This window comes from Erpetoichthys calabaricus, chromosome 7 (assembly GCF_900747795.2).
Source record: "Erpetoichthys calabaricus chromosome 7, fErpCal1.3, whole genome shotgun sequence".
NCBI classification, from domain to species: domain Eukaryota; kingdom Metazoa; phylum Chordata; class Cladistia; order Polypteriformes; family Polypteridae; genus Erpetoichthys; species Erpetoichthys calabaricus.
The window spans coordinates 179018758-179038985 of record NC_041400.2 but is presented as its reverse complement, the minus strand read 5'-3'; the positions used below and the strand labels follow the sequence as shown (position 1 = coordinate 179038985).

General features: G+C 40.8%; 2 protein-coding genes across 3 annotated transcripts in view; both read right to left on the bottom strand.

Moving 5' to 3' along the window:
- Nucleotides 1-20228, bottom strand: part of LOC114654912 (baculoviral IAP repeat-containing protein 1-like) — an 828238-nt gene that overhangs the window by 237719 nt on the left and 570291 nt on the right. The window lies entirely within an intron of this gene.
- The window catches only part of LOC114654916 (uncharacterized), a 70989-nt gene continuing 58427 nt past the window's right edge, over nucleotides 7667-20228 (bottom strand). For both annotated transcript variants that reach the window (XM_051930044.1, XM_028805773.2), the window contains 4 exons: nucleotides 16407-16546; nucleotides 15187-15361; nucleotides 10829-10899; nucleotides 7667-8283 (listed from right to left, as the gene is read on the bottom strand). In XM_051930044.1, coding sequence (XP_051786004.1) covers nucleotides 8050-8283; nucleotides 10829-10899; nucleotides 15187-15361; nucleotides 16407-16546 — 620 coding nt within the window. In that variant the 3' untranslated portion in view covers nucleotides 7667-8049. The remainder of the gene's footprint in view (nucleotides 8284-10828; nucleotides 10900-15186; nucleotides 15362-16406; nucleotides 16547-20228) is intronic.

Here is a 20228-nt window from a genome sequence, read left to right as displayed (position 1 = left end):
TGATATGCATTTAACCAATTTGCCATGTAACCTAGCGACAATTTCCACTTTAATCCATTTGATTTCACCGTTTCTCGGTACTAAGATTGCCTGTGTATTCAATTCTTCTGCTGATGATTCTTGATGATGAAATTCTTCAATAAGGTTTGGTCATAGTAAGTCTTCTTTTATTGGGAACTTAAAGTGAGGAAAACATGAAAATTTATAAGAGCTGAGAGCGCAGGAACTGTGTCTGTCAAAAACATTCACACCAATGAGAGGTGAGAGGGCCATGTGCGTGGCTGAATATGGTCGAGAGGAGGGCGGGACTTGAAAAAATCTCATGGCCAAAGTCTCGACTCGCAGGTCTTGAAATTATCTCTTTGAAAAAGTCTTGTCTCACGATTTCCTTTTATAATATATATATATATATATATATATATATATATATAATATATATGCTGTCAATAACAGGCATGTAGATACCAGTAAGATGGTCAGACCTGTCCAGGTGTACCACAGGTTTACATTTAAAAGCATTAAACATTGAATATAGCAAGTCCAGCTTTCTGTGTCCACAAAAGGAACATGCAACTAGAAGTCCATTCCTTCCAAAGTTGTCTAGGTGAAGTTACCCGCATGCGGAATGACTCACTTTAAGAGTGTTCTTAACAGAGTGAATCATTTTTGGTGTGTTGAATCTGATCATGCCAAATATAACCAGTCCAGCATTAAACAGCATTTGAAATAGAATGTTTAAGCCAGTTGTCCACAATACCCAAAATGCCACAATACCTGAAACTACCATAAGATGTGATAGTTCTTTCAATTTAGAAAGCGATTGAGGCTTTGACTTCTTTCCACATTCCTTTCATCGTCACTCCAGATCTTTGCCCTTGCCATCCTCACACGAGCTTTTCCTCTGATAAGGTGTAACAGAGCTCCATAAAGCCTATATCACATCAGACTATTCCAGCATTCATTTACATAACAAGTAAGCCCTCGATTCGCTAGCGAATCGGAAATCCAAGAATGGCAATCAGTGTCTGTTCCGTCCGATATCTGGATGGATGACATATCATGGAGGGTGGGTGCTTCTGGGGAAATGTCATCTAATTACATAAGCATATCTGTACTAAAGCGGTTTCGTTTTGTGAAGACGTGATTCCGTTGCCTTTGCTGACACCGACTGCTGGCAGAGTGGAGCACAGCAGGTTTAGTTTACAGGTTGTGGTGTTCGTGTGCCAGTCACTGAGTCTGGAAAGCCGCTGGGTTAAAGTCAGTGACCGTTATGTGATCTATATTACTGGCACAGTGGATTAGAGCAAGTGTAGCTCACAGGTTGGGTTGTTTGGGCGCCACCTACTGATTCTAGGAGGCCGCTGTGTTTTGGGAAGCTGCTGCGTTTGACTCTGGGGCGGGCGCCACGGCGCATTACGTTGTGTTATTTGGGCACCACCTACTGACTCTGGGAAGCCGCCGCGTTTTGGGAAGTCGCTGCGTTTGACTCTGGACTCTGGGGCGGGCGCCAAACTGAATGACCGTTATGTGATCTACATTACTGGCACAGTGGATTAGAGCAAGTCTAGTTTACAGGTTGTGTTGTTTGGGTGCCACCTACTGACTCTGGGAATCTGCCACGTTTTGGGAAGCCACTGCGTTTGACTGTACAGGTAGTGTTGTTTGGGCGCTTAGAGGTTGTGTTGTTCGGGCACCACCTACTGACTCTGGGAAGCCGCCGCGTTTTGGAAAGTCGCTGCGTTTGACTCTGGACTCTGGGGCGGACGCCAAGGCCGCAGTGCGCATGTGCCTCGGTGCGTCCGCCGTGCATATATTAACTGTGGTTTAGTAAGATAGATCTTAGTCAGATGGAGGCAGTCGGTGGCATGCTCCCATGAAGAAGATCATCCAATGTGGCATGACTAATCACTGAAAATAACTAGCCTGCGACTGGCTAGGATAACATCAAATAAGTTTGACTTTCTTGTTAGTCGGAGGGACAGGCTGTGTATGCAGGAAAGCTGACAACCAAATAAACCAATGAATGCTTGTCTGGAATTTCAATGCATAGAATGTGGCGCTGAAGAATAAGAAACACTGCTCTTTTGAAGCTTATAAACAGAAGAGAAGCTCGTCTGTTTGATGCCTTGTAATTTACATACTACAGCATGGAAATAAAGAATTTAAAGGGCAGGAATTACCTCTGAACTCACTGGAGCTGTTAACTCTTCAAAAAGTGCCACCCCATCAGGCAATGTGCTATTGGCTGTCAGAAAAAGGTTTGAGAACAGCCAGTAAATGTGACATGGGCTGCAATTTTCATTTGTTTAAATTCACATGGTTCAGCGACAAGATCAACAACTGCGATGTGAAAATCTGACAAACCCCACAACCAAAAGTTGCATAATGTGACATCAGCTTAAGCAGTAGTGACCGCAGTGCCACGAGCTAAGTGCAGTAATAATTAATATTTTCCACTTTTATGTTATTTAAAGTCTGTTACATTTTCAAATGTAGACGTAAGGTAGCCTTCAGATCATTAGTGTTCATCCTACGACATCTCTCAAGTTTGCAGCTTGTTAGAAAAGCAATAAATAAATAAGCAACAAAAAAACATTTTGTGACACATTTATTAATTTACATTCACATTTCATACTCTTTTTCTTTAGTTATTGTCACATTTCACAAACGTCATTTATTCATTTCCATTGTAGATATCACATGGGCGGGACAGGGTATCCCGGCTAGAAGAGGGGATGATTCCTTACGTGGACGGGAGGCTTCTAGTAGGCAGATGGGTATCCCGGCCTGGGAGGAGAAGGGGATCAGACCCAGAAGGAAGGATCAGAAGGGATGAATGGACAGCCCACTGAAGATGGAAGATGGGAGCTTTTCACTCCTCTAACATGCTAGATGGCAGCGGCCCCAGATATTGGTGCCCAGTTGGAAGCCAGCAGGGCATGCTGGGAGATTTAGTCCAGCAGAACAGTCCTGCTGGGGTCACTGGGTGCCGCAAGAGGGCGCTGCAAGGAGACAAGATCCCTGCTGTAATGGACTTTCACATGACCCGGAAGTACTTCCATTGGGCAGTGGCCCTGGCACCGGAAGTACTCTCAGGTTCAGAATAAAAGGGACCACACTCCCTTATCCTGCTGGGAGCTGGGAGGTCATTGAGCAACAGTCGCTTGGAGGAGGGCAGTGCGGTGGTGGTGAGAAGTGTTAAGAAGCAAGACAAAGAGAGAGAAAGAGATTCTTGTGCTTGTGTTAACTTTGTGCTGTAGTTTGTTAACTTTCTTGAGGAGTGTGTGCAATAAACACACTGTTATTTGAACCCGGGACTCTTGGTGCGGTCGTGTTTTGGAGTTTGGGCCTCACTGGCGCCCCTGGTTTCATCACACCATATTGAGAGGAAGGTGCTGGGAAACATTAAACTGAATATTCCAAATAGTCATGAGCATCTCAGTTTGAAAAACCATCACAACTGGCCCACAGAGGATGCCATATCTCATCCACTCCATACTATTCTGGCACACCTGGATAATACAAACTGTTACGGCCACAATCTGTTTATAGCTTACAGCTCACCTTTTAACAATTTTGTACTAGCAGAGTTGACCACCAAACTCCTCTTTTTAGGACTTACTGTCACCCTATGCAGTTTAATTTTGGACTTCCTAACCCACAGACCTCAGCACGTATGAACTGGCAGCATCACATCCTACAAGGTAGCAGGCACTACACAGAGTAACTTGATGGACTCACTTCTGTATTTCTTGTTTACCACCGACTGTGTAGCCAGACATGGCTCCAACTCCATCATTCTTCTTGCTGAGGACACCACCATCATAGTCCTGAGGTCTACATGTTGTCTCAGTGTTGCAAGAACAAGATTTTCACCCTCAGCACAACCAAGAAGGTGGTCATGGACTTCAGGAATCAGAAGGCAGACCACACTTCCATCTTCATCAACTGAATGAGTATAGTTTTACATTTCTTTGAGTGACTGTAGAATACTGAAAAATTAATTTGTGCATTTATTTCTAGTGGGATAGACAACTGCAATGTGTTATTTATTTGCTGTTCCATGTGTTCTTTATGTAGCTTTATGTTAATTCAAAATTCTGCTGCAAGAACCATTGTAAGAACTAGAAAGTATGACCACATAACTCCATTTCTCAAGTTTTTATGCTTGCTCCAGTTAAGCTTAGGGCTGATTTCAAAATCCTCCTTCTTACATATAAAGCTTGAAATAGCCAAGGCCCTTTTTATCTATCTGAACTTATTATTACATACAAATCTGAGAATGTTTTCGGATCTCAAAATGCCGACCTACTTAAGATTCCAAGGATTAATAAAATAACGTTGGGAGGGGTTTCAAGCTTTTAGTTACAGGGCCCCAAAAGGTGTGGAATGATCTGCATACTTATTTAAGTGGTAGCCCTTCAGTCTCAGGTTTTAAATCAAGGCTGAAGACTCACAACTTTAGTCCAGCATACCCTGACTAGAGCTGCTGATTAGCTGTGCATAATGCATCTCTGTTTGTTAGTCATTTGTTCTGAAATATAAGTAATTCAACACTTATAAGTCATTACTAACCCTCCTCTGTTCTGTTAGTGCCACTGCTCTACTGCCAAGCTGTCGTCCAGCCAATGGAAAAGTCATTGGAGATACTGGGAGCCTTGAAATCATGGGATGGAAATATTCTGTCATCAGTTTGGAAGGCCCAGCACAGACTATACTGGAGGGTATGGGTGGCTAGTTGGCTGTGGTCTCCAGGACCCTGACCGCGTCTGACCTATTGTTTTTGACTGTGTGCTGTCAAAATCATCAAAGCCATAGTTCAAAAATTAATTGATGGGTAAATGTAGGTTTTCATTTATGTTAATCACTGTCAAAGCGATTGCAATTATCAAAGCACTAGCAATTTAATCACCTTGCTGCCCCGGTCAAGTTATCCATAATCTATCGCTTATGGATGCTAATTTTAGGAGGATTGTATTTGTTTATTTACGATGAGAAGTGACTAGTAGTGCTGTACTGTTAACAAACAGAATGCTTTTTCAAAGCAAAAGGACAAAAGAGGGGAGAAAAAAATCATACAAGGACAAACTGAATCAAGACACAAAGCAATGCTATTGAAATAAGTTGAGCTTAATAGACAAAGTGGATCAGTACGTGGCATCTAAAGGAATTGTTAAAGTACTCAAACAAGCTAACTCCATTCACATTTTTAACTGTTTTCTTTAATTGATTGATTTAGTCATGTATCAATTTTTAGTTCAGTTTTTCAGTGTGTTTACATATAATCATGAAGCACCTATTGCGATAGCCCGTCTGTCTGTCCGTCTGTGTGTCCACGTGAAACAACTCTGCCCCCATAGACAAATTTTGTTGAAATGTCGCACACTTATTCTACAGCAAAATTTGTCGAGACAGTTCAATTTTCATTCTGATATCTCAAACAGATCACTCTGTAAGAAGTTTTAAAATTTCACAATTTCTCATTGAAAAGCACTGGCGAATTTGTTTACTCATCCATCTTACAACAAAGAAACGTGTTCTGTGCGACGTCACCTTCATCACAGTATAAATGCACCAATGAACAGCACAGTACTTTCTTCGCTTCTTCTTCTTCTTCTCTCTCTCTATCTCGCCTCCACTCCTCCTCCAGCAAGTTTCATCATCCTCCTACTCCCGACTCCGGCTCCTTGAAAACTCCAACTCCCATGCAGCCCTGTGGGAATCCGAGGTGCCACTACAACCCAGGGGGGCTGCCATCTAGCACTCAAGGGACGGCAGCACTCTGTGCACATCTGCTCCCCCAGTCCTTCCTTGATGATGGCATCCCGGCTGGGAAAGGGCCAACCATCCGTCACAATACACATTTCTACTCTTAAAGAGGCATTAAAAAGCTGACTCCTTCCAAAACATGGATGTTTCTCTCAGGATATTCCATTTTTATTTGCTATCTCAGCTCTTATTACCTTACTTGTGTTAATATTTGGTTTTGTTTTAAAAATTTTCAGGTTTATTGTGAAATTTTTGCTGGTTTTTTTTGACATGTGCTAAATGGAATTCTGCTCTTTAAAAATGTATCTGAAATGTGTTTGAAGACGTCTGTTTTTTATGCTGTCTCAAAACCATATTATTTCCTGTCAGCACTGTAAAAATTCAGAGGGTGTTAGTCTTAACTCTTATTTGGATGTTCTTCTTTTTATATATCAACACATAGTCCAATACCGCAAAAGACGCACAAAACAGTGATAAATCGGAGCCCAAAAATGATGACTATTTACAGTATTTACAGTGCTGACTGAAAGTCCCAAAGAAACATGCACACAAATTAATGAAAACCCAAAGATAGATAGATAGATAGATAGATAGATAGATAGATAGATAGATAGATAGATAGATAGATAGATAGATAGATAGATAGATAGATAGATACTTTATTAATCCCAAGGGGAAATTCACATCTGTCTGGAGATGATCCTGTTCAGTGGATGCAGTGGATTCTCCATGATTGACAGGAGCCTGCTCAGCGCCCGTTGCTCAGCCACGGATGTCAAACTGTCCAGCTCCATGCCTACAATAGAGCCTGCCTTTCTCCCCAGTTTGTCCAGGCATGAGGCGTCCCTCTTCTTTATGTTGCCTCCCCAGCACACCACCGTGTAGAAGAGGGCGCTCGCCACAACCGTCTGGTAGAACATCTGCAGCATCTTATTGCAGATGTTGAAGGATGCCAGCCTTCTAAGGAAGTATAGTTGGCTCTGTCCTTTCTTGCACAGAGCATCAGTAATGGCAGTCCAGTCCAATTTATCATCCAGCTGCTCTCTAATGATGACACCTGATAGGTGTTGAAAGCTCATAAATAAAAGCCTATTTTTAAATATGTGATTCATTTTCTCCCTTTGTGGATTTCTGTCTATATATAAAAATGCTAAGGGTTGTGTCTTCCTGTCATGTGAGTACTTGCAAACCACCTCAATCTTGGTCTTAATCGAAAGCTTATGATGTAAGCTGGTGAAGCCAAAACATGTGGCCAGAGGCGATTTCCATGAACTTATCAGGGTTTGAACTGCATAGGTAAACTAACATAGCAGAAGGGAAAAGAACCGCAGAAACATCTGCTAAACGTGATGCAAATTGCAGAAGCTGATTACGTGATAGGAAGAAGAATGAAAGCCCCAGCATCGACTGTGCTACTGATTTAGAATGTGACATGGCGGAAAGAAAAAGAACAGCAGCGCCATCCTATGAGTGTGAAAAAAAATGCAGAACCCAATTATGTGATAAAAAGATTTTTTGGTACTTCTATTTTTAATGTGTCAAAAATGCAATGCAGTCATTTTTAAACTTGAAATGCAAAACTCACTCAGTGAATAATTTCTCCACTTTGGGTTTTCTAATTAAAAAAAAAAAATTCAGAATGTTTTTATTTTTGATGTTTAGACCTATTAGGACATCGGATAATAATTAAACAATATGCTAAGGATCTGCGCTGGTATCCAGAAGGTTGCCAAAAGAGATCCTACTCTGCTGGGCCCTTGAGCAAGGCCCTTAACCTGTAATTGCTCCAAGGGTGCTGTACAATGGCTGACCCTGCGCTCTGACCCCAAGGCGTATGTGAAAACTAACAAATTCCTAATACAAGAAATTGTATAAGGCGAAATAAAGAACAAAAAAAAATGCATTGGTCAGTCTCAATTTAACATGGTATTGCATGAAAAAGGAGGAGTAGGAAGGAGAAAAAGAATGGAGAATGATTAGTCAGGCCAGCAGGGAAAGGGAAACAGGGGTCACAAAAAATGGAAATGGTACAGGGCTGCTGGCTGAGAAGAGGATATAATTTGCTACATTGGATTGTCTGACGAACAGCGGTGCAAGGCAGAAAGGGTGAAGAAGAGAAAGTATGGCTGACAGAAATTAAATGGCAATCAGTCTAATTTAATTTGATGAGTGTTTATTTTGTTTTATTATAAAACATTAACTTATAAATGTTTTTTGTAATCTGTTTTTTGAAATTCCTATGTAAGCATTACAATGAAACAACTTAAAAATCTGTACTGGTCACCCTTCGTTCTCTGGGTCCAAGGATTCCAGACCGTAAATCATGACATACATTGACAGCAGTATGGGCTTCTGGGATGGGATTACAACAAAGTGGTTACCAGTCGGCATGTCCTCACATTTCTCTATTCCACACAGTGTCAGAAACTCTTCATCTTCGGCGAAGCTGCCCTCTGGCAGAGTAAAAGTCGATGTTTCATTCTCACTGCAAACTTGCTCCAAAATTGTTTCTACCTTTAGAATTAAAAAGAAAAGATTAAATTATAGGGCGGCACAGTGGTAGCGCTGCTGCCTCGCAGTAAGGAGACCTGGGTTCGCTTCCCGGGTCCTCCCTGTGTGGAGTTTGCATGTTCTCCCTGTGTCTGCGTGGGTTTCCTCGCACAGTACAAAGGCATGCAGGTTAGGTGCATTGGAGATACTAAATTGTCCCTAGTGTGTGCTTGTTGTGTGGGTGGGTGTGTGCCCTGCGGTGGGTTGGTGCCCTGCCCGGGGTTTGTTTCCTGCTTTGCGCCCTACGTTGGCCGGGATTGGCTCCAGCAGACCCCCATGACCCTGTAGTTAGGATATAGTGGGTTGGATAATAGATGGATGGATGGATAGATGGAATATATTTGATCTAATATTTCACCATAAGTGGTCAGTGCTATAAGTGTATGTTTGATGGCGCTGTTCTTTGTTACATGTTTTTAATGTTATGCTTTGGTTTCTTTGTAAAACTTGCTAATAACCAAAGTTCTCTCTTGGAACACTATAGTTGAATTGAATATGTGGTTGACAAAGGTTTGGTAAGTTTGGTAAGTAAGTGATCAGTTATATAAAAAACTGAAAAAAGGGCACATAGGGTCTGTAAACAATGTTCATTTTAATAATATAATCAGCAGTCAAATTCACCTGATGTAGCAGAAATGGAGGACATTTATTTTTTGGAGGGATTTTAATGTGTTAAGATCTCCCCGTTATGTAAAGAAATGGTTACATTATCATTATTAAAAAACACAACCTACATCTGAATGGCAAAATACTTTCAAATATTTAAATACAAGGTAACGCTTACTCATTTATTACTATGAAACAACATACACTTCTATGGGTCTTCATAACACTTGCAATGCATCACTAAAGTGTTTATTCACCTCTGCAATGGGACAATCTAAGAAAACGTCACTTTGGAGGGGTCTGAGGTGGCGCAACTGAGTCACACTTCTGTTGAGATTACATATTTAGTATAAGACCTGTGAATCCTTCATATTAACAAGTAATTATACCATCATGTCTGTTATATTATGTTTTGTTATTAAGTTTAATGTCACTGTTCCCTGTGCCCACTGTTATGGACTCATTCATACAGGCACACCAAGTATGGTACACAGGGGCACAGCAGAGAGCATTTTGAATTGCCGAGCCAAGCACAGGACTAGAGAGAGCCAAAGACAACTGGAGAATTGAATAGTCAGCCTAAAGACAGACCAGTATATTTCTGTCTTTTGTCAGCACACCATCTTCTTTCCTTGTTGGTAGAATGAGAACTGTATGTAGGCATTGTGCTATTCATGTATTTTTGAAGGTGGGATTTGAGTCCTTTCCTGTCCTTGTTTGGATCCAGAGAGGGAGCCTGCACATGGAGCGACCAGAATATAAGGATGGACCTACTGTACGGCCAACACTTTGAAGCTGCCGGGCGGAAGATTATGTCTTCCATCTGGTGAAAATCCTTTCAGCGTGGCGACGAAAGATGGCAGACTGCGTAGGTCAAGACCCCCACATTGTTTGATAGAGTCTGTCATAAGCTTCCCATCTGTAATACTGCGTGAACCCGTCAGTAAAGAGTTAAATTATCCTTTTTACTTCTCATGTAATCTTTTAACCGTCATATTGCATGCTGGGGGGGATAATACTTTTTTTATTTATAATTATTTCAATTCAGGTTAATTAAAACGCCGCAATTGAAAAGAACACATTTCCAGAGAGCTAATGCCTCTTAAGGAAACAATGTCCAAATGCCACACTGCACAGAGTTGAAGAACCTATCTACTGATGTTTTATAAGTGCAATGAATATCAAAAGAAGCCTTTTCTAAAGTCCTATTATGTAAGAGTAAATGAGTAATTGATGTATTTTTGCAGTACCTAAACTAACGTGTTACCAAATACAAACTCAGTGGAGCCACAGGGTATGTGATAGGATGATAAGGATGGTGAGCTACTTGTATGTCAGGATAGGGCAAAGCCAGAGGAGACTCTAAAGAGTGGTCCTGGCATGGAAATGAATGTTTGACTGGCTATGATCTAGTGGTGTGCTACATAACAAGTCTGTCACAGGACAGCTGCCACTTGACAGTTTTATTCAAGGGGTATAATCATGGCGCCAGAGAATGTTGAAATGTTCCACACTAATTAGCACATATAAGTAAGAATTTCACTTTACTCTGTAAAATCCATCCATCCATCCATTTTCCATCCCGCTGAATCCGAACACAGGGTCACGGGGGTCTGCTGGAGCCAATCCCAGCCAACACAGGGCACAAGGCAGGAACCAATCCCAGGCAGGGTGCCAACCCACCGCAGGACACACACAAACACACCCACACACCAAGCACACACTAGGGCCAATTTAGAATCGCCACTCCACCTAACCAGCATGTCTTTGGATTGTGAGAGGAAACCGGAGCTCCCGGAGGAAACCCACGCAGACACGGGGAGAACATGCAAACTCATCACCTTTCATTTATTTGCATATTTTTATGAATTACTACTTCATTGTATTCTTTTCCAAAACTTACCAACTGAAGCTTCTGTTTACGTGCTTCCTTATTTATTCTACAAATATATTTCATAATCAGGTCGTCAAGATCTGCAGCAGGAAACAAAACAGTAGATTAAGTTACCGCTGTCATGTGTTGAAGTTTCCTCATCTGATTTTTTCCCCTACTGGTGCCAGACTGATGGTCCTCCAGGAGATCCAGCCTTTTGTTCCTCCAGAAAATGGTCACAGGTTCCAGGGAGATATCTGTGGTTAGACTAAACTGTTCAACAAGTAATGGCATTTCATGGGAGCAGCAAATCTGCCGCCTACAGCTATTCAGCTATGGCACTTTTTAGAGGTGGACTGCCACCTCTTCACAACGGTATCTGCAAAATTGGTGTCTGGTATTCTAAACAATGAAAACTTCACTGTGGACCCCACAGAACCTCTGAGAGCTGACATCTCTACTACTTAATTTTGTGACAACCACCAGCTTCACTGGTGGACTTATCCTTCAGTCAGCCAGACAGACATAAAAGCTCTTCAATTTGTATTTTTACGGTGGGCACTTCATGCACCATGGTAACTTGTGAATTCTTCCAGATCTGGACCTGCTTCACTGTTTTACAAACATTTTGGACACTAGTTTTGATTGTCTGTATATTACTAGAACTCATAGCAAAGGTGTGAGTGGCCAGTATTGCAATATTGTTTGTAGTGATAAATCAACAACGCACTGAGGAAAGGAGTCAGAATGTTTTTATTTACTATAGATATAAGAATCTGTGTAGCAGTGCTAATATCTGCAGAATACCATCTGTTGGAAAGAAAAAAGCAACGCATTTTATTAATGCACTATTTTTGTTTTTTCTGTCCTCCCTGGTCATTGGACCTTACTCTTATTTTATGTTAATTAATGTTGTCTTATTTTAATTTCTTACTTTGTCTTTTGTTTTTTTTTCTTCATTATGTAAAGCACTTTGAGCTACTTTTTTTTTTTGAAAATGTGCTATATAAATAAATGTTGTTGTTGTTGTTAACAAAATGTTTTCTAATGTTGGGTGTACTGCAAATGTTGGCATTGCTAAAAAGGTTCCTAAAGTAAACAGTATGTGTATGTTTACATCGAACATTTGGGTTTCTTTTAATTTTTATAACATTGTTATAGAGTTTAACATGACACATGAAATTTGCAAGTATTACATTATTAACATCAAGTACTCAGGGAAGCTACAAACTAATGTGGAAACTTCAGTTCAAATTTGACAGAAGCACATGATGGCTGACAGTGCATTCAGAAAATATTCACATTCCTTCACTTTCTGCACACTTTGTTGTATTGTAGATTTCATTTTAAATGGATACATTTGCCATTTTAACCCATACATCTAAATTTAATAATCTATCACGACAAAGTGAAAACATGTTTTCAGAAAGTTTTGAAATGTATTGAAAATCAAAACTGAAATCTCTCATTCGTATACCTGCAGGTCTTCCGACCCTAATTCAGTAGTTTGTAGAAGCCCCTTAGGCAGCAATTCCAGCTTCAGTCTTCTGTGGTGTGTCTCTATCAGTGATGTGGTGTGAGGTTCATGGCTGGTGAGGCACTGACTCCTTCAGAGTCAGATTTACAAATATATGAACCCAAGAGAGTAGCTTATTCACTATTCAATTGCCAGCCTGCACATTGACTACTGGTTATATTTCATATCTCATCAGCATTCTTTACACACACATAGTTAAGGTACATATTTGGCTAAGAAAGAACGACACATTTATAGCAGCGAGAGAGAGAGCAGAAAGAACGCATTTCCTCCTCACCCTCCATGTGTTCTAAATTTGTCGTTGCAATTCCACAATTCATACTCATTCAATACAAATGAATGTATAGAGTGGTGTACAGAAAAAAAAAAAAACGGATTTCAATTTTTACCTTAATTGAAATATTTAGTTGTTTTTAAAAGCTTTTAATTCTGGTGCTTTAATCAATTTTAATACAGACTGCTCAACAAAAGGATAACAAGAAAAACAAAAGAATATTTTATTCAAGGTCAAATTTAAATTTTTAAATATTGGATTTTTTTTCCTTAGCATTTTTTATAAAATTGAAAACTGTTTACAGTCTTACCTTTATTTGTAAGTGAATTCCATGCGCCTATCCTTCTCCACAAAATTTCAGTCACTTTCTTGTAAAAGTCCTCCTTATTTTCCTTTAATTTTAAAAGTCTCTCCGCCTCAATGGAGTATCGCCAAGAAGAACAGCAGCAACAAGCGTCTGTTGGGCTCACTTGCGCTCCCTTCGGTGCGGCATGGTACTGTCTGCCTCACCTTGTGCCTTTTCACTGCGGTTTTAAGTCCGATCAGCAAAACTAAATACGTCACACACATTCATTAAAGATATTAGCCAGACTGTGGAAAGTCAGGGTGCATAATAAACGTGTCTGCAAACATTATATTGGTGACATACAGAGAGACAGCGACAGGCTCACGCCAATCGCATGCATCAACCCAATGTGTGAGGGAGAGCGCAGTCCGAGGTGAGGTGAGGTTCGTCGCTGCCGCACCTCGTGTTTCTCCCTATTATTTGAACAGGAAACGCACAAATTCAGCGATTTTAACTATAAAAATGATCAAAATTATTGGAATCATATAGAAAACAAATTTATAGCACAGACCAGTGGATCAATTTATTTTTCATTATCATTATTAGTTTTTTTTACTTTTCATGATGACAGATGAGGCTCTGCCTCACCTACCTCCCCTGACCGCACTTCCCTGGTCTCTATAAGCTTTTCACAGTAAGATTTGTGCAGTTTGTCCAATTTTTTTCGCTGGTATATCCTCTTATGATTTGTTAAATTGGATGGGATACGTCTGTAAACTGCTATCTTCAGGTATCTCCACAGATGTTGTCCTCACAGGTGGCGCAGTGGGTAGCGCTGCTGCCTTGCAGTTAGGAGACCTGAGTTCACTTCCCGGGTCTTCCCTGCGTGGAGTTTGCATGTTCTCCCCGTGTCTGCGTGGGTTTCCTCTGGGTGCTCCGGTTTCCTCCCACAGTCCAAAGACATGCAGGTTAGGTGGATTGGCGATTCTAAATTGGCCCTATTGTGTGCTTGGTGTGTGGGTGCGTTTGTGTGTGTCCTGCGGTGGGTTGGCACCCTGCCCAGGATTGGTTCCTGCCTTGTGCCCTGTGTTGGCTGGGATTGGCTCCAGCAGACCCCCGTGACCCTGTGTTCGGATTCAGCGGGTTGGAAAATGGATGGATGGATGTTCCATGCTTTTGCTGGGCCACTCAAGGACTATCAGAGACTTGTCATTTCAACATTGTCCTGGCTGTATGCTTTGGGTCATTTTCCTGCTAAAAGGTGAACTGCCACCCCTGTCTGCGGTCAAGTGCATCCTGGAGCAAGTTTTTTTTTTTTTTTTTCAATGACCTTTCTGTATTTGGCTGTATTTATCCTTACCCCAATTCTGCCAAGTCTCCTTGTCCGTGCCACTGAGGAGAATCCTGATAGTGTAATGCTGCCATCACCATGCTTCACTATAGGAATGGTATTATGAATGATGAGCAGTGCCACCTTCACCAGACATAGTGCTTGGTGTTCTGCCTAAACAGCTCAATTTGTGTCTCTTCAAACCAGAGTATCTTTCTCCTCCTGCTCTTTCATCCAGCCACTCTATCATAAACTCCTGAGTGCTGCTGAGATGATTGTCCTTCTAACAGGTTCTCTCATATCAGCAGAGGCCTGTTTGAGTTACCATTTGGATCTTGGTCACCTCCCTGACCAAGACCTTTTTTGCCGTGTTACTCAGTTTGGCTGGAAGAGTCTTGGTAATTTCAAATTTTTATTTCACATTACTGAGGCCACTGTGCTTCTGGGAAATTTTAAAACTTTACAAATGGTTTTATCCCCTTATCGTGCCCTGAGCGTTATCAAAATCTGATCGTGAAGGTCTACAGAAAGTTCCTTGGACTTCATGGCTTGGTTTTGTCCTAACATGCAGTGTGAATTGCAGACCTTATATACACAGGTACATGCGTGCCTATCTAAATGATGTCCAATCAATTCAATTTACCACATTTGGACTTCAGTCAAGTTCTAGAAACATCTCAAGGATAATTTAAGCAAACTGGGTGTGCCTGACCTCAATTTGGAGTGCCACAGAAAAAGGTCTGAATACTTAAAGGAAACAGAGATTTCAGTTTTTGATTTGTTAATACATTTGCAGATTGTTTGAAAACATGTTGTCACTTTGTCATTAAGGGTTACTGAGTGTTAAATGATGGGCACTGAATCCGCTATACACCTTAATCAAAGTGTGTCTAGGTGACCTAAAAATAATAAAAAAGAGATGAGAATACTATTTGTGAAAACAGAATATATTATTTCTTACCATCTGCCACGCCGACAAATATCATAAGTGTCCTCACAAGTTCATTTGGGTTGTCCTCATCAGAAGCAGAGATCCCCAAGAACTCCTCCAGGTCCTTAAACGTTTGCTTCATGTCCTCATTCAAAGCTTCAGTTGCCAAAAGCTCATTCTCAGACTCTGGCTGGTTAAATTCAAGCTAAATAGAAAGTCATCATGATATGGGAGAAAATGCTATCAATGTCCTGTGTTAAGAGAATATCGGAAGCTTTGAATCCTATCATTGAAAGGTTTTATTATTTAAACAATATCAAAGTCAACCTATTTAGCATTTAGCTTGGTGTTGCCCAAGTTTGACATACAGTATGTCTACAACAATCCTTTGGATCCAATATTCTAAGCCAGAATAAAGATCAGTCTTCTACCTATTGCACTACAAATCTTCTTTTCACGTTTTATCTATTCACTATCTACTCTGATGTGCTGCATTGTTAGTTTCACAGTTTCCCACAGTTGTTTTTGTTGATATCTAACGTTATGCCAGTGACACCACATAATTGGGGTTGGTCCTGCTGCCATTTATTACTTGAACCATTGCTTAGTAGCCAGCTGGAGTGACTGCAATTTGAACATTCTCCCTGTGTTTGTGTAAAAGTCCAAATACAAAGAGGTTAAAATGTTTGCTATGCCTTGCCTCTGTGCAAATTTGTCCTTCATGTTTATTGTTTTCCCCAACTTTTGTCTTCTTTACGTTTTTCCATTTGTGGTCCCTTACCCTTTATTGTGTACATTGTTTCAGTGGCGAGGAATCATATTAAATTACAGATCACAGGTGTTAAACTTGGCTGGTAATGAATGCAAGTGAAGCCTTGTAGTCATTTTTGCAACTGAGAGAACAATCTACAACCAGAGCCGGCCCTAGACAATTTCGGGCCCGAAGCAAACTGATACCGAGGGACCCTGCAGCTAGGGGGTCCGGGGCAGACCTCCGGCCACCAAGCGATTTCCTGCATTCTGAGCTGCAGAAATGCGTTTTCCCGGCATCTACAACTATCACTTTTTGACGATTTCCGTTTGACACTGACAACCGTAACCGTAACACACTGACAGGAGCCAAATTTGTTTGATTTCAATATATGCAATTCAAACATCATCATCAAGAAGAGTGTCACCACAAAGTAACACTACAGAGAACAAGGCTGAATTGACAGCTGAAGGGAGAGAGGAAGTGGCATCCTTCTTACCATTTGAAACAGTAGGCTTAAGGCTTCTGTACTGGGCAGAAGTTTTGACAGGAATTTCCAGAGATGTGTTTTGGTTGTCTTGTCTATTAGTGTAAACTCTCTGAAGTATTTTCCCATTTGTGACTTCAATGATTTAAAATCTATGGAGGAAAATATTACAGATACAATAATGCAAGGTTTGATTAGATTCAAAGTAGATGTGGTGCCACTATTGGGCCTGTTTTATAGTTTAGCTTTTTAATTTTTTTTTAATAAGAAAATTAGCCTATACTACATACATGACTTTTTATAATTAAAATACTAAGAAAGCACATACAGTGGAACCTCGGGTCATGACTGTAATTCGTTCCAAAACTCTGGTCGCAACCCGAACTAATTGCACCCATAAGATTGTATGTAAATACAATTAATCCGTTTCAGACCGTACGAACTGTATGTAAATATATATATTTTTAAAGATTTTTAAGCACAAAAATATACCATAGAATGCACAGCGTAATAGTAAACTAAATGAAAAAACATTGAATAACACTGAGAAAACCTTGAACAACAGAGAAAACTAACATTGCAATACTTCACGCTACACCCTTACGAACCGCTCACTGTAAACACTTTTTTTTAATGAGTTTTAAGCACGGTGAAAAAAATGAAAATTTGAAAAATCCTTAATTTATACAAAAACTAACCTTGCATGAGGTTAATAATTTCTTTCTTTAACCCCTTAACCGCCCTCGGCCGGATATATCCGGCACCGTTGTTTTATTGCTAACGCCATACTGCCGGAATTATCCGGCACATTTGCCTGTGGTTATGTGAATGCCTGGCAAGTAGTACAACTGACAGTTTGGCGTGGGTATTATTATTACGTTGTATTTCGACAACTCTGCGCTTGTATTGGCCGATCACGTGATGTGATTCGAAAGTGAAAGCTGTAAATATGGCGAAATGTAAACTGACTTCAAGTGAGGCTTTGCAGGCGATTTTGGACAGTTCTGATCATGATTGTAGCAGTTCTGAAGAAGATTTTAGCGACAATGATGAGCAGCAACGTGCGCTGCATGATACTGTGAATGAAGACGCATCGGATGACGGCGATGAGTGGGTGTATCCCCAGCATCTCAACTGGACTGCTGCCCGAGGTGAACTACCTTTTCTGCATCCGTTTGAGGCAACGTGTGGCTTTATTGTTGATGTAAACAATTACACTGCTGAGCAGTTTTATGAGCTGTTTGTGTCACCTGATTTGATCAGACATTTTGTTCATCAGACAAATCTGTATGCAGCACAGTTTATTGAGAAAAATCCCAATTTACCTCCACATTCCCGTGTTCGTGCTTGGGTAGACACTGATGAAAACGAAATGAAAAAATTCATTGGGATTTTGATGTTGATGGGAATAATCAGAAACCCAGATATTGAGATGTACTGGTCTACAGATCCTATGTATGCAACACCTATTTTTGCAGGTATCATGACACGTAACCGATTCTCTTTGCTGCTGAAATTCTTTCATTTGAATGACAACAGAAAAGAGCCAGATAAGAAAGATCCAAACCGCGACCGCTTGTTCAAGCTACGTCCTTTGATTGATCATTTATTTGAAGCATTTCAGTTGCCCTACATGCCAGGACCGTCAGTTGCAGTTGATGAAAGTTTATTGTTGTGGAAGGGCCGCTTACAGTGTCGACAGTATCTACCATTGAAAAGGGCACGGTTTGGTATCAAGATGTTTTGCTTAGCTGAGAATTCAGGTTACATATATAGATTTCGTGTATACACTGGCAAAGAGGATCCTATGAGTAGTATTTCAGCAGTGTTGCCAGATGAATGTAAGGACTTTGGACTTTCAGAAAAAAACGCTGTCGTGTCTGTTCAAAGAAGGGTCAGCGTAGAGACGTCAAGACCTTCTGCTCAAAGTGTCCCAGCAATCCAGGACTTTGTGCAGTTCCCTGCTTTGGCCTGTGGCACAGCAAACTCAAATACTGGGAATGAAACTATGATTGACTGAACTACTTTTGACTTTTGAATTACTTTTGACTGTTCCGTTTTGTAGTAGACAATAAATCCAGAAGCCTGAGAAAAGGTACATTTTGTGTTTTATTATGTGTTTGCCCATTTCTAGAACTTGCACAACATTTAGTGGTCAACACTGCTTGAATAAATGTAAAAAATGTAAAAAAAATGTAAAAAAGTAAAAAAACGAAAATTGTTCAGATTTCGCCTGGCGTGGGGAATATTTAGGGAGTTGGCGGTTAAAGGGTTAATTCGATTTCAATTTTCTTCTAACCTTTTTTCTCACCAATACTACCACCCTTCACTTGCTTACATGCCATGGTTAATTGCAAAATTAATGCAAAAGCACATGAAAAAGAGCACAGAGTTCACAGCGAATACACGCACGTCTGACCGAGAACAATGTACAGGGAGAGACTGAACACATGTGGAAATCATTGCCGTGTACCAGTGATGCCCAACCTACGGCCCCCGGGCCATATCCGGCCCGTGAAGGTGTTAAATATGGCCCGCTCTTTTATTCCTATATTCACATAGTTATTTAGTGATTTATGACTGTACACTAATATTAGAATAACTTTAAGTTGGAGACAATCCCTGATGGCGCCGGAGGGTCGCTCTTTACTTAACCCTAACTGTTTTCAGAAGCCAGACGAACAAATTTTGTTAATTCTTTCTTATCTGTGGTGCTAATGGGGTCTGATATGTCTTCCCCCACCCCACGCCCCTCCTACCTTTGAATAATGACCAACCACGTTGACTCAACGTCGTTGAGGAACGTTGAGGAATGGAGCAGAAACTCACGTCGTAACATGTGTGGCGTCCCCCTGCGCCTTACAAGAAATACTACGGGCCATCGTAATTGCAATATTTTCCCATGTCAGACAGTTCGCCTTCGGCATTTGATTTGAGCGGATGGTGCTATCGGTGTAGCCATGGAAAATGCCGGAAAGGAAGAAACGAAAGGTTGACTCGGAGTGCAGAAATTTTCAGGAGAAGTGGACAAATTTGTATTTTTTTGTACAACAAGATTAGAAACCACTGTGTCTCATCTGCAAGGAGACAGTTGCAGTATTCAAGGAGCACAATATTAAAAGACACTATGAAACTAAGCACAAAACAAAGTATGATCAATGTGTTGGTTTGCTGCGTGAAGAGAAGATTGCCAAGTTGCGTGAAGAGGTCGGTGGATTAACAAAACTGTTTAATAAAAGAAGAAAAGAAAATGAAGCAGCAGTTCGAGCAAGTTTTCGGGTTGCTCACATATTGAGTAAGGAAGCCAAACCATTTTCCGAAGGTGAATGTGTGAAAAAGTACATTCTTGCAGTGGTAGAAGAACTGTGCCTGGAGAAAAAGAATGCAATTGAGACTGTTAGTTTGTCTCGAATGACAATCACAAGACGAGTTGAAGATTTGGGAAGCGATCTTCTGCTGCAACTGAAGACGAAGGCGGGTCAATTTGAAATGTTTTCAATTGCTGCTGATGAATCTACAGATGTGACAGACACTGCTCAATTGTTGGTGTTTATTCATGGTATAAACACTACTTTTCAAATTACTGAGGAGTTGGCGGCAATGAAAAGTATGAGTGGAACAACTACTGGGGAAGACTTGTTCAGAGAAGTATCACAAGTGATCGACGACCTTGGGCTCGACTGGAGTAAACTTGTAGGAGTGACTACGGATGGTGCAAAAAGCATGGTTGGACAGTACAATGGGTTGGCTTCCAGAATAAGTCAAAAAGTGCTCGCATCAAATGGTTCTCGACCATTACAGCTCCACTGCATAATTCACCAGCAGAATCTCTGT